The sequence below is a fragment of the Gallinula chloropus genome, assembly GCF_964237585.1.
Source record: "Gallinula chloropus genome assembly, chromosome: 15".
Lineage (NCBI taxonomy): Eukaryota > Metazoa > Chordata > Aves > Gruiformes > Rallidae > Gallinula > Gallinula chloropus.
In genome coordinates this window covers 15,450,396-15,467,403 of record NC_140100.1, presented here as the reverse complement: position 1 = coordinate 15,467,403, position 17,008 = coordinate 15,450,396, and the positions used below count along the sequence as shown (strand labels likewise).

Below are 17,008 nucleotides of genomic sequence, written 5' to 3'. Positions count from 1 at the left end.
GTGTCACAGAGAACAGAGAGCGCTCACTGAACCTACCAGACAGTTACACCGAGGGCAGCGTTTCGCCAAAAGTAGTCGGTGTTGGAGAGAATAATGGGACTTTATACCCGCTGAAACGAGAGATTTGGAACGACTTCCACGTGCTCAGGCGATGGCCGAAGCCAGCCCGAGGCCGTCCCGCCTCCCAACGGCCCTGCAGCGCTCCCCGCTCCTCCCCTCGCCCTGCTGCAGCGCGGTGCTGCCCCAGCTGCCGTGGCGCCTGACCCCGCCGCGCAGGCGTGGAAAAATCACTTTATTCTGAGGGGTTGGATGCAAGCGCATTCGCGTTTCACCACACTGAAGCGCAGGGTACCTCAGGCATGTTTCCAGCCGCTCCCGAGCTGCAGCCTCGCCTCTGAGGGAACCCCGACGCCGCTGAGGCCGGGGCGAAACAACCAGCGGTTCATACTGATAAAGGAACAGACTGTCTCGTACCTGCACTCAGCACGTGCACGCACACACTCCCGCACGCAAAAGGAGGAAAGGGCTTCGGCTCGCCCCGATACAAGCACCCGCGGGAGCTCGGAGAGAAGCTGAGGCCCGGCCTGGCCGCCGCCCCTCAGGACGCTCCTCTGCCGCCGCCCTTCACCCGTCGGAGCTTCGCCTGAGGCATCTCGCGCTCGAGGCGGGAAACTCACCGTCGCCGCTGGAGGACTGTGTCCCTAGGTCCGGCAGGGGGCGCGGCGCGACTCAGCGGCGGGCGGGCGGGCGGGCGCGCGCGGCGGCGCATGCGCCGCTGCCCGGCTCGGGGTTGGCGGCGGCCATGGCGGCGCTGCTGGAGCACGAGAGCCAGATCTTCCTGGACCTGTTCCACCAGGACGGGCTGGTGATCTGCGCCCGTGGGCTCGGCGTCGACCGCCTGCTGCTGCGCTTCCTCCGCCTCTACTGCGAGCCCGCCAGCCTGGTGCTGGTGCTGAACACCAGCCCCGCCGAGGAGGTGAGGGGAGCGCCGGTCAGCCCGCCCCGCCCTTTCCCTTCCCCGCCGGCGCCTCTCCGGTTCGGCGGGCGCGACCCGGGGGCGGCCGGCGCCCTGTCAGCGGCCCGTGCCCAGGGTCGGGGGGGGCCTGGCCGGGCGGCGGCGGCAGGCGGGCAGCCCCGGGCACTTGGGGAGCGGGCGAGGCTCCAAGTCCCGCTCGCTGGGCGGCGAGTTACTCGTGGCGAGCAGCGAGGGGCGATACCGGGCAGAGGGGCGAGGCGGGCGGGCGGGCCCTGCGCGCGGGACGCCCGGAGCGGGGCGACGGCCGGGGCGCTTGCGGAGACCGGCGGCCGCCAGACCCCGCCGCCGCCGGGCAGAGCCCGCCGCCGCGGTGCGGGGCCTCCTGCTGCAGCCGGCCCTGGCAGCGGGTGTGTGGAGGGGAGGCTCATCCCTTCCCAACCCGCTGTGACCGTTAGAAGTGCCCGTTCTCTGAGGAAGAGCCGGTGCGCGGTAGGAGGGGTGAGCTCCTGTGAGGGACAGCGGCTCGTGTCGGCTGTGTGTGTTGCCTGGCTGCTAATGAGAACACACGGGTCTCCAAATCACCCGGGCGAGTTTGAAACCAAAGCACCCCGAGCACGAAAATAGGGCGATAATTCTGACTCGTCTGGTACAGTCTTTCCCTGTCCTCGTGTCGATTTGTTGTGGGCAGCCCCTCAGGGTGAATGGACTGTGTGTGTATAGTCGGGGGGGTTGCATCCCTTTCCTCGGTTGCCACAGTGAAGCCGTGTGTTTCCACTCTGTTTGCTGCAGGAGTATTTCATCGATCAGCTGAGGTCAGATGGAGTCGTTCACCTTCCTCGGCGTGTCACCAACGAAATCACCAACAACACTCGCTATGAGTTTTACACACAAGGAGGGGTCATCTTTGCAACCAGCAGAATCCTTGTGGTAGATTTTCTCACTGACAGAATTCCTGCAAACCTCATCACTGGTAAGAGTTCAATGAAACAAGGGTAAGGCCGTTCTGTTTGAAAATACATAAAGCTTAATTCTGTATTAAGAGTTCCAGACACCTGTATTGAGGGTGAAGAATTATTCCTTTTTTCCCTGCAAAGACTGAGGTAAAAAGATTAAAAATGTGGTTGGTTTTTGGTTTGAGTCTCTTTTTTTTGGGTGGGGGGATAATGGCTGTCTTTGCTTTATTTAATCAGACAATTTGAAAACATCCATGCTGATTTTAGATAATGCATTTGTATGACTTCTTGATACCAGTAACTGGCTGGGAAGCCAATCAGCAGTTAAACTTTGCCTTTGGCATTGAAATGTAAAATTCAGGCTGGCTTTCCAAGCAGAGTAATTGATTTCATGTGCTGAAATGATGTCTAGAATACTGTTAGTAAATGGCCTATGGCTGAAACTGATTTTAGATGTCCTTATGAGCCCTGCAAAGCACCTATTTTTTGCATTAAGAAGTTACTTCTGACTACTTTTTCCATGAAAAATCGCAATATTTTACTAATCTTTGCCTTGACACACCTTAGTCATTATCTAAATAACAGTATTATGAAGTAACACTAGTAGTATCCTTGTCAAAATTTTATGGAATAGCTTCTGACCTTTTCGGTTGGTACACAGAAGTTAGGTGTGCAAGGTGTTACAATTACCTTACTTCCATGTTCTTCTCCCCACCTCCCCCACCCCCTGTAGTTTTTAGGTTCTTGCCTAAGCTAGAAACTCTTCTAAAGCCTGGAAAGCTGGTGAAATAGATCTCTAAAAGGCAGCAATGTAAGACTATTTTACTGTTGTCTAAATGTTACTCTGTTCTTAATGACTAAACATAACTGAATATTGAGTGCTTGGAAGAACGTAAGGTTTTGCTTCAGAACCTGTGTCCCCTTCATTGTAGACAATGTGTGACAGGCTCTAATCTGCAAGACATTTGGAACAGTCTGATGGCTCCAGCCAGAGGGTACCCAATGTGTCGATTCTGATATTTCAACACTAAAAAGAGTTCAGATTCTCTGGGCCACCCACTTTAATTTCTCTCTTCCCCTTGATGCTTTCCTCTTTACTTTTCTGCCCTACCAAATAAGGGGGGGAGGTGGAGAACAAAAGAAAAAGGGAAAAGCACACCTTTAGGTGTTAAGTGTATGAAAACAAGAAATACACTAAAGATTTAAAGCATAGTGCTGTCCTTGAGGCAGCAGTTAATTTGCATTGCCACCGGAGGTCAGTGTGGCAGCAACTCTGGCAGACTCAGTGCTGCATTTGCACATCTATTTGTGTGAAATCGGTGACAAAACCAAGAAAAACTTGTGATAGTGTTTCCCATGGAGTTAACATAGGGAAAAAACAAACCAAACTGAAACCAGTAAAGTGTTTCTGGGTGCTACAAATGGTGTTTATAAAATCAGTGTAGGATCACATGTGAATTAGTATTTCATTAATTCAGCTAAATGAAGATAAGAAATCATGGCTGCAGTTAAAAGGCATTACTTCTGGTGATTTGGTCTAAGTAGGAATTTAGTAGCATAGTAAAACTGGTGCGACTTGGAGTAGTAAACAACAGCAAGTTCTACCCAGGTTTAAGCAGTAGTATGAACTGACTTAATAGGCAGAGAAATACTGACTGGAAGTAGGAAGGTTTAAAATAAACACAGTATTTAACAGGCTGGGTCTCACTGTCCCGCTACAAATCCTGTGTCTCCTGTAATGTCCTGTAGAGTCGCATCTTGGCAAATGGGAAGATGCTCAGAAATGTGTACAGTCATCATTATGTCCTGAAAAGTTTGCTTCATGGCAGAGATGTAAAAATATCTAGGTAGAAGAATACCTTTTAGTGGATCATTCCATGGCTTGATCACAAATGGCTAGCAGTCACGTGGAAGTCTCTCTCTTACAGCTGTTTTTCCCATTTACAAAGCAGAGGCATGTTAAAATCAATGTGGGTTGAAGAGACTTGTTGCAGAAATTAAATGCACTGTAAGTTTCTCAGCTTACGAAGGCAGAAGGTAAAACCTGTGATGCTTGGTGCCCTTTGCTTCTGTTCTAGAAAGGCACTGATTATTCCACTGGAAGCTGTGAACAGATAAAGTACCACGTAGGTATGGGGAGAGTGAAAAAATTGTCATGTGCTATTAACAATCAAGCATGAAAAAATAACACCTTTAACAGGTCTTGGCTGAGTGAAGTGTAAATTCCAGAAGTATTCACCCCAAATGCTTCAGGTTGTTAAACTGTTGTTTCAGTGCTCTCTCCTAAGATGTGCACAATGGGTCTATTTTTCCCCATGCACTGATAGCCATGAAGAAAACTGGGGGGGGGGGAAGCAAAATAAATCTTTCCAGAAATTCTTTCATTGTGTAAAGGCTTGAACTGTTACCAGTGAAACCTCCTTGCCTAGTTTGTGGTTCCAGAATTTCTGTAAGGAAATATATATATATATATATATGTCTCATGCATGACACAATATTACAACAAAGCAAGTTTGGTATGTCTTGCATTCAGTTTTCTTCCTTTGAAAAGGCTCAAGTTTTGTCCTAGGAGTAAAGATTTTTCTAAGCTAGTAAGTCCTGCCTCTCAAGCACAAGGTTTCTTTTGCTAAAGATGCACCAGTAGCTCAGTTCTGTTGTTTGGGGATTCTGTGGTACCGAAACTGAGGAACCATTTGGTTTGAACCTCTGAAAGTTTGTTCAACCAGTGCTCTAGAAGAGTTAATTTCTTATTTAGGAAAAGACATTAAAAGAACAAGAGAGTTTTGAGGAAAAATCTGTACAAAATTGGACTTTATTTTTTTGTAACTTGAAATCCTTTTATTTTGCCAGGCATTTTAGTATACAAAGCCCACAGAATCATTGAGTCCTGTCAGGAAGCATTTATCTTGCGACTGTACCGCCAGAAGAACAAGCAAGGCTTCATTAAAGCTTTCACAGATAATGCAGTTGCATTTAGCACTGGCTTTTGCCACGTGGAAAGAGTGATGAGAAATCTTTTTGTCAGGAAACTTTACCTGTGGCCAAGGTAAGGCACCTCTTTGCTTCACTGAGGAGTTAAACTTTTTGTTTGTTTGTTTTAAAAAGGGATATTAAAGTAGATTTCTAAGAAAACCGGGTGTGTGCAGCCACACTGCTAATCTGTGTTCCAAAACCAGTTTCATTCAGTTTTTGGCAGAAGAACATGCTACACTTCTGTAAGTATTTTTGAAAATAGACCCAAGTTAAATCTATAAGGGACTGAACTTTATGGTATAGCTGTCCTTTTAGCCACTAGAAGTCACAGCAGAAAGTGACATTCTTAGTAGCATAAGAAAGACTTTATTAAACAGATGATTTAAGCCATGACAGAACAGGAATATAGTCTTGGTTCTGCCATTCATGGAGGTGTTTGTACTGAAGCTCCATGGGTCTCTTTCTGCATGTCAGATTTTTTTAATCTTCTTTTACAGGTATGTTGTTATGTGAAGAATCTTTCTTGATGACTGATAAACCAAAGTGCCACATTTGTAACGTGCACTAAGTGTCAGGAGCAGAGCCACACAGGGAGCTGGCACTTGAGCCCATTACCCCACGCAGTGCTCTTGCCTTGGCCAGGAGGTCTGCCCATTTGTTCCTTTAGTCTAGTCTAGCATGTGTTCCACTCCATCCTAACCTATTGTTACTCTGCACTATAAACTCTGTAACAGTCTCTGAACCATGAAGAGACCTGGGGCGCAACCTGCAGCAGGGGAAATGCACCCTGAGTTTGAGAGGCCAGCAGGTATAGCATTTTCTGTTAGTAAAAATCAGCTGGTGTACCTGTATGGCCAGATTGGCTGTAAGGGCAGTGCTCTCCCAAGGACCTGCTGCTCACAAGCAGAAGCTAGAGATGTCAGAGAATCTGCCAGAGGATCAAGGGATTCCAAAGGATTTATGATTCCATTCCAGTTTCTCCCTTGTGAGATTCTTATGGGATTACTTTACTATTTGTTGTAATAATGATGTAGAATCTAGTGCAGAAATCTTCTGTGGGTCATTCACCAGCACTGTAGGCTCACGGGGCTAGAATGGCTACAGTCTTTGTTGTAGAATACATGGTTTTTGAGGTTTCTGTTGATAAGATTGCAGTCTTCGCACCTCTAGAAACCGATACTTTGCAATGAACTTACTTGTTCACGTTTAAAATTATTCCGGTTTGTATAAACTACTGAATAACTGTAGGTCAAGCAAACCATCCATGTGAACCCTAATAAGCTCTCTTCCTCTCAGGTTTCATATAGCAGTGAACTCATTTTTAGAGAAGCATAAACCTGAAGTGGTGGAAATCCATGTGTCAATGACACCTGCTATGCGTGCCATCCAGACTTCAATCCTGGACATCCTGAACGCCTGCCTGAGAGAACTCAAACGTTATAATCCAGCTCTTGAAGTAGAAGATCTGTCTTTAGAAAATGCTATTGGTAAATCGTTTGACAAGGTAACCATTTTGCTATGTCTAAGTAGAGGAATATAAATCTTCAGACTGCATACCATACAATCCAAAGAAGTATTTGTAAAATGCCTGGCCAGCAGCAACCAAGTGTTCTCTGATGACATGGTTGTTACTGGCAGAAGGAGAGAAACCATGTTAATCTGTAACAGTGATGTTACAGTTACCAGCAAGATTTTTGGTGTATTGGTATTATTTTTTTCCTTCATTTCCTAAGTCCCTTCAGTAAGAAATCCTGATTCATGGGGTTTTGTTGTTTATTATTGTTATTGTTATTAATTATAAAGGCTGCAATTGTGGCTGAAAATACTTGAGAGATAAGGATGAAATTATCCCCCCTCTTTAATTTCCTTTCTTTTAATTAAACATGCACCTGCATGCATCTGTTTTATCTTTTAATCATACTATTTGTCTTTAATTGTGTGTGCATTGTTATTTTTGGCAGATGTGCAATATTTGGTATATGTAAGCTTTCTGTAGGGCAAAATCATAAATTCTAAGTGTCACAGTGAAACAGTTATCTGTGATGTAACCTTGATGTAAGTCCCTCTGTGATCTAAGTCTCCCTTAAATATTTGCAGGGTTTTTTCTTAGCTCTGTAGGTTGCACAGCTGCATGGTACTTAATTTGAAAATTAAATTACATCATAGTGGTTTTTTTACTGTACATAAATAATGGATACTAAAGGCACAGGGCAACACCAGTAAAATAAAGTAGCTTTTTTTACCCATGTCTTATTGTTGAACAGAAAGGAACATGTTTACCAAAAACATTAAATGATACACATCTGCTAATTGCTGAGATGTTCTGCATAAAGGCATCTGTAATACATAAACTTGAAAAAAGAATAAGTTCATAAATACCTCACCATCACATCTTGGATGGGGTGTGTTTTAAAACTTTGGGAAACCAGTGGCATTCCCTGTAAAGGGAAAAAAACGTGTGTTATCTTGATGAGTATACTGTATATCTGACATGGTGAACTTTCCAATTTCTATTTGTAGACAATACGCCACTATTTAGATCCTCTCTGGCATCAGCTTGGAGCCAAGACAAAGTCCTTGGTCCAGGATTTGAAGGTACTACGTACGTTGCTACTGTATCTAACGCAGTATGACTGTGTCACTTTCCTTAATCTCCTGGAGTCACTGAAAGCAAGTGAAAAAGCTTTTGGTGAGAATTCAGGTAAGCACTGAATAACCAAACAAGTTAAAGTATGAAACAGTGAAATGTAGATATATAATTAACATTCCCAAACGTGAAGGTATCTAATTAGACTTTTATATAACCAGCCATAAGGACGTAGGTTTTTATTGACAGATAATGCTTTCATCTTCCCACTTAACTGCTGTTGCTTAACAGTGTGAAATTCACATCACATTTCAGTTGTTTATTGCCCAGTAACTGCATGGCCAGCAGGTAGCACAGGCATCCCAAATGAGCAGTGTGAGGCTCTCACCTCACCGGAGAGGGTTCTCACACACACACACACACACACGTACATTGGGAGTGTCCAAGTGCCGCCGCTTCTCTCTCCCTTAGGTTGGCTCTTCCTCGACTCCAGCACCTCCATGTTCGTGAACGCTCGAGCTCGAGTGTATCGGCTCCCAGATGACAAACTGCACCAGAAGGGAAAAGTCTCTGAGAAAAGCGATGGAAAGAAGGACAACGGTACTGATTATTCCTCATTCCAAGTCTGAGAGTGTCACACGACTTCACAAGCTCTGCATGTTATTACTGGTGCTGTGCTTCCCTACACGGTCTTACTCAGCTCAAGATCTCAATCTGTTAACTGAGATAAGATATAATCTTAGTTCAAAAATCATGTAATACACAACATAAAACAGTCAAAGAAGCAAGAGGGTCTTCTAAGCTTGCTCAGATGATCCTTGGGAGACCTTTTATGTAATTGTTCTTAAAGTACATTACTGTTTAGCTTGATCATTTGTATATTATGCAAAGGGATAGGAGGCTACTGTTGTTTTTATAAAAAAATAAATACAGGAGTCTCATAATTGAATGAGTGAATATTTTAACTTTTTGTTTCACTGAAGCACTCTTTCCTATTTTTAAATGTGTCTGTGAGCATGCTCTCCAACCCATCAGCATAACACGTTGCCTACGTAGGCTGTTGAATATGATATTTGCCAGCAGCCATCAGACTGTTGCCTTCTCACCATTAATTTAAAGCACTGAAGGATATTTTGTCTCTTAAGAGCTGCTGAGTACAGTTTGATTTTTTTTGTTTCAGAACTGAGAAGGGAACTGGTTCTAGAAAGTAACCCAAAATGGGAAGCTTTGAGAGAAGTACTGAAAGAGATTGAAAATGAGAATAAGAACAGTGAAGACCTTGGTGGTCCAGGTGAGAGAATATGAAATGATTTAAGTTTTCACAGTAGAGCTAGTTTTTACATCTGCTTGACATTTCAGAGAAGGAGCCTAAGTCTTTATTGTAGTTTTATTACAGTTCTAGTTTTAAACTTACTAATTTGTGAATTCAAGGATGTTGTATGCATATATGTGCATAAACCATGTAAAAATTACTAGTCCTTGCTCTGGAAGACAAGTGCTGTTGGTTACTTTGCAGTGCTGTTCAGGAAAGAATCTGTATTATTACAGAAAAAAAATTCACTTAAACTGCAGTATTTTACTGATACTGTAGTCTCAGTAAAACTAATAGCATGGAAATTAATAATAGTAAATTCACTCATTTCTCAAGTTCAGGTTAAAACAAAAAAGATTGTGTCTTATGCCCTTTCCATCTTGCACATTCTGCTTATACACCAGAAACTGCTTCTGCAGGAGATGTACCTACATGGGGAAAGGCAAGTGTGGTTTTTAATTGACTGCTTTGTGCCTGTCCTATTTTAGGGCTTTTCATCCACTTAAATTTCACCAAGTTTTATTTCAGGAAATAGTAAGGGTAAACAGTGCTCTCTTCTCCCACCCACGGTGTTCTGGCTCTGTGTAAGAACTGTCTCTCTCACCTAGTGTTGTAGGAGTTTATCTGAGTCAGCTTGTGAAAATTGTTATTCAGGGCCCACAAATGTCAGTAATACTGTATGAAACATGCATTTTATAGACTCTTCAGCACAGTTGACAAAGGCTGAAAATTAGAGTGGTCTAAATTAGGTTCTCTCTTATTCTGCATTAAAAAAAAACCCCAAATTTGTCCAAGTATGTTTCTGTCCATGCAGAATCTGCCTCATTTCGGATGGTCAAAAGGAAAACCTTGCTAATTTAGGTGGAGTAAGAATAAGGAATGGTGAACTTTCATTAACCTTCTCTAATCTTGTTTTGTGCATCACATCATGCAGTTTAAACTCTCTGGAAGTCAAGAGCAACTGTGACAACCGAATGTAAAGGCAGGGATGCTTTTAGGATCATTAAAAATGTGCTCAAGAGATGTCTTGTAGGTGGATAAGAAGTACTGCTTAACAGATTATAAACATGACACTGTTTCTTGACTGCAGGACAAGTGCTGATCTGTGCCAGCGATGACCGAGCTTGTGCGCAGCTCAGGGAGTACATTATTGCTGGACCAGAAGCCTTCTTAACAAGACTGTACAACAAAACCTTCGGAAAGGATGAGAAAGCTGGAGAGGTGTGGGCTAATGACAGAAAAGCTGTCAAGTCCAAAGGAAATGCCAGACCAGACACAGGGCCTCAAGCAAAAAGAGCCAAACTCACAGCTTCTGCGAAACAAAATACACACAGGAAGCAGCAAGACCGGACTATAATCCAAATGATGGGGAAAACTGAGGAAGAAAAGAGAGAGGAATTAGAGGTGGAAGACAAGAAAGAGTTAAGCAGTAGCCAAGAAAGCAGTTTTGAAGAGAACATTCCTGAAGATTTCGATGTGAATTTACCCTCAGACTGTTACTACGGCATTTTCAAGAACCCACTTACAATTATCCACCCCTTGCAGGGCTGCAGTGATCCCTACGCGCTCACCCGGGTGCTGCATGAGGTGGAGCCGCGATACGTTGTGTTGTATGATGCAGAACTGACTTTCGTGCGGCAGCTGGAGGTCTACAAGGCGAGCAGGCCTGGGAAGCCTCTAAGGCAAGTTCACTTGCTCAGTCTAATTTGAACCCTGGCAGGAAAAGCAAAACTTTTTGTGCTTCTGGTGATTTTTCTTTTTGATTCCTGTTTAACCCTCCTCTTAATTTTAAACAAAAGCATAATGTCTGGTTTGACAACAAGTAAAAAGGGGAAATATTTCCCAGCAGGTATTGAGTCCTGTAACAGGAACGTTCCTATTAAAAAAACAAGTTTATTCCATCTTCCACAAGACCTCTGCTTAGGTGATGTTAGTGGCACAAATCATAGCTGTATGTATGACTTCTGCACACTAAGTTTAATTTTGGATTTGATTAGTTTTCACATTTCCTGGTGTCTGGTCATGCAGAAGACCAGTAATGCAGAAACTGTAACAGAAAAACAAATAAAGGGAACTGCAGCAAAGAAAATGGGAAGCACCTGCAGTTATATGCAGCTCTGATGGTAGCCAACCGACAGATTTCCACATTGTGTCTGTGTATATACATAAAGCTTGATTCATTTGTAAGTTGCAAAACTCACTTTTATGAACAGATGTTACAGACTAACTAAAAATATGTAAAAATTAAAGTTTAATATACTATGAGGTTTTGCACTATCTTTCATTTATATGGCTGCCTGATACAGCATCTCTTCAATCCAGTAGACTGCATTTACACCTGCACCTCTCTGAAAATAACTGGGGGCAGTCTCTTAAGTCTTAGAATAAACACAGCCTGGTTACTGCAGCGGAAACACAGTTTGTTGGTATATAAAATTATTACTTTTTTAATTATAATGCTTTAACCACTTCATGAAAATTACTTGCATAGATTTAGCAGAGCAGATGTACTTTCCAGCCCAAGATGAGTGTATGTGCCCTGAAAATGGAGTTCAGGCTGGCAGTGTTTAGCACTTCTGTACCCAGTGTCCCAGTAAGGACTCTGCAGTGCAGATCCAGATGGCAGAATTCACAGAGCATGAGGATAATCACTGTTGTTTTATATTGCCTAATCCACACGTGGTGTTACCTACCATCAGCATCATGTTCCCATGCTTCAGGGCAGGAAAGTCAGGTGCAGTCAGGCAAGTAAGGGGTTAGGAGATGCACTGTGTGAGAGGAGTAATACCAATAAAATCTATCAGTCTGACAACACGTACCCCAAGTAAATCATATTGGGAATAAAATGACTGCTGAAAAGCTATAGGCAATTAAGTTCCTAAGGTAATTATTAATTCTCACATGGTCCATATAAAGACCTATTTGTGGAATAAGGTTGATCTGTCAGTGTGTTCATCTCTGTGAGATAAATGACAGCATTTTCTTTGTAGAACCTATGATTTCCTTGAACAAATGCATCATTTTTAAATCTTAGATGATTTTTTTCCTAGCCCAGGATGATTTTTTAGTTTGTTCTAAATATTCTAGTGGGAAGATTTTAGAAACAGTAAGAAATTAACTTCTCCATTATACTTGCTTTATGTCTTTACTGAAACCTGTGTCCGCTCTGGTTGAATCCCAGAATTCCAGTAAGCTGATCCTCCACTGGAAAGAGAGGACACTGGATTTATGTTTTTATTGCTGATTTTGGGGTATCATTACAGAAAAAGTGTTTTTTCACTTGCCTTTTTAATGGCAAATATTAACTTGTCAGGCACATCCTGCTACGGATCTTAACTGTTGGCTGTGGGTGGGTTTAAGTAATTACAAAATTTTTTGCTCTTTTCCTCATTTTTTTCTGTGGATTTTCTTCTCTTCCTCCAAAACTGTAGGGTTTATTTCCTCATATATGGGGGCTCAACAGAAGAACAGCGCTATCTCACAGCTCTGAGAAAAGAGAAGGAGGCCTTTGAAAAACTCATTCGGTATCAAAATCAGTTTACTACCTTTATTATTGATGTTTTTCTTGTGATTCCCTTACATGCTTATATTTTAAATAAACTGAAGTTCTTGACTGTATGAAGTCTATAAATAAACTTCATTTTCCTACTGTGAATCAGTGAGAACTCAAAACCTTCCTTCCCAAAGCATCTGATATTTTAATATTCAATTCCAAAGGCTAAACAGGACCACTTCTATTTTTCCCTGATTGTCTAAGAATTTCATTTCTGTAAATGTGGTTTTTTGTCTGCAGGTGATGTTTCTTGTAAGGTATTTCTAAGGCTTTTATGACTTGTCATTTTGGGAAAGAAAGCAATTCTTTCACAGACTGTGTAGGACAGTACTTTCACTGACACGTGTCTTCTCAACGGGTTGTACTGCTATTACTGGTCACTAGTTCCTTTGTTTCATGTGCCTGAAAAGTCAGGAAAATAACACCATTATAGTGTCTATAAATACCTGTGTCCTGGGCTTGGAGAGAGTTAATTTGCTACTCAGTAGCCGGTACTGTGCTGTGTTTTGGATTGAGGATGAGAATGTCAGTCACACACTGATGTGTTAGTTGCTGCTGAGGAACACTTACACTGTCAAGGGCTTTCCAGCCTCTTACGCCCTGACAGTGAGTAAGCTGGGGGTGCACAAGGGGGTGCATCTGGGGCAGCTGGCCCCAACTGACCCAAAAGACTGTCCATGCCATATGACATCATGGTTTGCATAGAGGGGGTGATTTGCCTGGGCAGTGTGTCGCTGTTCAGGGGCGGGCTGGGCATTGATCAGCAGGTGGTGAGCAGTTGCATTGTGCATTACCTCTTCTGTGTTACTCATATTCCTATTCAACTATTTTTAGCTAAACCCATGAGGTTTTGCTTCCCCCTCACTTCTCTCCCCCATCCTGCTGAGGAAGGCAGAGGGAGCAAAAGGTTCTGTGGTGTTCTGCTGCCTCCTGGGTGAGGCCACAGCAATCTGCCTGAAGGGTATTAAAGTGTCTTGATCTGTTCTTCTCATATCATTCAGTTTTTAGTGTATGTGTGTTTGTGTTTCCTTAGGGAGAAGGCCAGCATGGTGATTCCTGAAGAAAGAGAAGGAAGAGATGAAACAAACTTAGACTTAGTAAGAGATGCTAAGCCTGCCTCTGCTTCCATGGACACACGCAAAGCAGGTGAGTTCCTGAAGCTGGGCTGGCAGCTCTAAGCTTGAGAAAAGACAGACAAGTGGTGTTCAAATCCCATCCTGAGCATCTGCATCCTAGACACGTTTCATGTTATCACTGCAGTGCTCATGGTGGAGACACATCATCACCCTTACTCCATCAGCCTCACCTGTGCACTGACGAGTTACACTTTTCTTTGAAAATAGATGAGTGTTTTGCCATTAAGACAGAGGCCATTTGGATTGTTTCTGAGCAGCTTGTGGGTTATGAAACTGTCTACTACTGCTTGTAATGAGGTGGAGAGAAACTAAAACATTAAAGCTGAGGTCTACAGATAGTCAAAGGCAGTGTTCTCCTTGAGCTAGTCCATGCTGGGGACTTCTTTTGATCTTGGCAAAACACATTGCCTGGGTAAACAACTGCAGATTCTGTTTTTTGTCTACTTGCTTTGCCGTAAAGCATCTTTTTTCTTTTGTCACAGTTAAACCCACAGGTTTTATTCCTTTCTTTTGACATGTGTATTCTGTCTTCACAGCTCTGCCCCTGTTTTTCTTGGCTTTTGTAATCCAGCTCTCCTTCACCATATACTCCCTCACCTTTGCTGTTCCATCTTGTGTGGCCTTGTCTCTGCAATCCCTTCTTGTGTCCTTCTACAGATTGATAAGAGGCTAAACTAAAACTACAATAAAATGCCATATTTTTCTGGGAAGGGCATGGAAATAAAAAGGATCAGCTTCAGTATTTTGCTCTGCAGGCAGCTTTTAAAATATTTTCCTGATGCATTTAAATAATTTTCATCTACAGCTTAATGTATTTCATTGTCATATATTCAAAGCTTAGAACAAGTACCATGATAGTTCTTTGAAACTGCAGAGAATGCTCCATAAACGTGTCTCTAACAGTGAAGAATTAAGAATTAATTATTTACCATACTGCTGACTGTGAGGATCTGAGATGAGAAGAGGGAGGCAGCCGGAGTCAGGGGGTGTAAGGGTTCTGTGAACTGTTTGCTCTTCTCTCTAGGTGGGCAGGAGCAGCAGAGGGCTCAGCAGACCATCATAGTGGATATGCGGGAGTTCCGCAGCGAGCTCCCGTCGCTGCTCCACCGCCGCGGCATTGACATCGAGCCCGTCACTTTGGAAGTTGGAGACTATATTTTAACTCCTGATATCTGTGTGGAGCGGAAAAGCATCAGTGACCTGATCGGTTCCTTGAGTAACGGGAGGCTGTACGCACAGTGCGTCTCTATGTCCCGTTACTACAAGCGACCGATTCTCCTCATCGAGTTTGATCCCAACAAGTCTTTCTCCTTGATCCCACGAGGCTCTCTGCACCAGGAAATTTCCAGTAACGATGTGACTTCTAAAATAACCCTTCTTACCCTCCACTTCCCAAAGTTACGTATCCTGTGGTGTCCTTCTCCCCATGCTACTGCTGAACTGTTTGAAGAGTTAAAACAAAACTATCCCCAGCCTGATGCAGAAACAGCAATGGCTGTCACAGCAGACTCTGAAATCCTTCCCGAGTCAGACAAGTACAACCCTGGTCCTCAGGACTTTCTATTAAAAATGCCAGGTATCAATGCAAAAAACTGCCGTGCCTTAATGAACCACGTTAAAAGCATTGCAGAGCTCGTGGCGCTGCCCAAGGACGAACTCACCAAGATTCTGGGTAATGCTGCCAATGCCACGCAACTCTTTGACTTTATTCACCTGACCTATGGAGAGGCAATGTCTAAAGGAAAAGCCAGAAGATGACTAATGAGATTGTTCAGCATAGGGCATAGATAAGCTGTTCTTTGGCAAAGCACATGAAATATGTTAACAAATGCCCTCTGAGGTAACCAGCTGTTCCATCAGTTTTAACATTTGAGTTAATTATTACTGAAGGCAAGTTTCAAGAGGAGTAAAAACTGTTTTTAATAGAGAAATGCAAATTATATTTATTCTTTCTAAAGCACTTTAACTGCTTCTGTGATTCCACTGAATGAACTAAACTAGGGTCTTCACTGAGTGCATAAGAATGAAGTGCTAGGGGTAATAAAGGTGTTTTCTTCTGAAAGTTGTGATGTCTCATTACAAAGCTAAAAATGTGACCTGCTGCTGACCTGTCACTTTGCTTTTGCCATGTTTATTAACATTTTACTCTCTGGGAACTGCTGGTTTTCCACAGACGTGATGGAGCTCTTAGAAACAGACCATGATCTCTTGTCAGAAGTTCGGTTAGGAGAATGAGAACAAGGCCTCAGGTGTGACAGTCAGCTCATCATAAGCCTTTGTCACAGTAAGCTGCAATTGTGTGGTACACTGTACATTATAATTGCTTACTTTACCAGAAGTTATAGGTTCATTCCAAGGTCAGCACAGCTCTGCCCTGCTCGATTTTTGTCTAGACTGGGTAGAGATTTTGCAGGGGCACAATGCAACTTCTCAACTTGCCTTACTTATAAGTATAAGGAAGTTGTACTATTTTAATCAGTTTTGATACCTCCCTCACCTCATTCACTGGAAAGTGAAAAATCTAGGTGTACCATTGGAACTACTCCCTTGTACCAGAGCAGTTCCTTCTCATGAAATACAATAGTTTTCTGTGTGAGGTTTCCCAGAAGTGTTTCTGGGCCTTCCAATATTGCCACCTTCTCTGTCCTACCACAACTGCATTTTAAGGTCTTGAATGGACCATTTGTCAGTAGTTTCAGTGAGCTGTTGTCACCTGGAGGATAAAACCTTTAGCTGTCTGTGTAGCATAAACCCAGGAAAAGTTGTTATTTTCCTTTTAGCAGTTTGTGGATGTGTACACTGTTGAAAACAAGATACTCTGCACTGAACTGTGATAGAACCGTGTAGTGAACTGCCACACCTGTGTCCAACCCTTTTGGCAGTGGCAGTTCACTACATGGTAATGTGTTTGCATTAGATATTTACAAAATCTTTATCTACAATGACTTACATGCATTTTACAGAGTTCTAATGCTAACAACAGATCAGTATAACCCCCACTGTTATTGGAGAAAGTGGATTTTCTGCATTCAGGTTCAGTAAAAACTGTACTGTGCACGCTTAGGTTGAACTTTTGCTGTGGATTCTATGAGTGGATTATGAATTTGTTCACTTAGAGCCCAGGCCTGAACTGTGACCAATTTTTCCAAAGTGAAGATTTTTCTGCCAATGCCAATTTCAGTATTAAATACACCTGGAACAGGATTAAAATTAGTTAATGATCTTGTTTCTCATTTTTCTGTATTGATGTCAACAATTTGTCAGTGTGTGTGGTTTCTATTGTGCTGTGGTCTAATTTAAGTCATTTCTTTCTGTGAGACTCATGCTTATTCACAGCAGTAACACCAGAAACCTTAAGGGCTGAGTAGTTCTCTTAGCACCACTTCACGAGGCACAAAAACCAGAGTAAGAATGTAGGTGACCTGAATGCGTGGCCTTTAGAGCCCGATCCAGAGGAGGAGAGCTGCCCAGCCTTCCACAAGGTGCTCTGTTCCTGCGTTTGTATCATGAAGATGTTC

The 17,008-nt window shown here is 43.1% G+C and overlaps 1 protein-coding gene and 1 long non-coding RNA gene across 3 annotated transcripts in view; one reads left to right on the top strand and one right to left on the bottom strand.

Annotated features, from left to right (window-relative positions):
- Positions 1-802: 802 nt before the first annotated feature.
- Positions 803-15,546, top strand: ERCC4 (ERCC excision repair 4, endonuclease catalytic subunit; the record flags this gene model as incomplete). Its single annotated transcript, XM_084271174.1, has 11 exons — positions 803-976; positions 1,766-1,946; positions 4,780-4,975; positions 6,199-6,406; positions 7,423-7,603; positions 7,961-8,089; positions 8,670-8,780; positions 9,892-10,483; positions 12,233-12,325; positions 13,388-13,500; positions 14,515-15,546. 11 exons carry the CDS (start codon positions 803-805, stop codon positions 15,246-15,248), a joined length of 2,712 nt encoding a protein of 903 aa, XP_084127300.1. The 3' UTR covers positions 15,249-15,546.
- The window catches only part of LOC311197419, a 27,875-nt gene continuing 18,593 nt past the window's right edge, over positions 7,727-17,008 (bottom strand). Inside the window, exon 4 of one of the 2 annotated variants that reach the window (XR_014617633.1) lies at positions 7,727-8,059. This is a non-coding gene — a long non-coding RNA (uncharacterized lncRNA). The remainder of the gene's footprint in view (positions 8,060-17,008) is intronic. The other variant, XR_014617634.1, reaches the window with a different exon arrangement.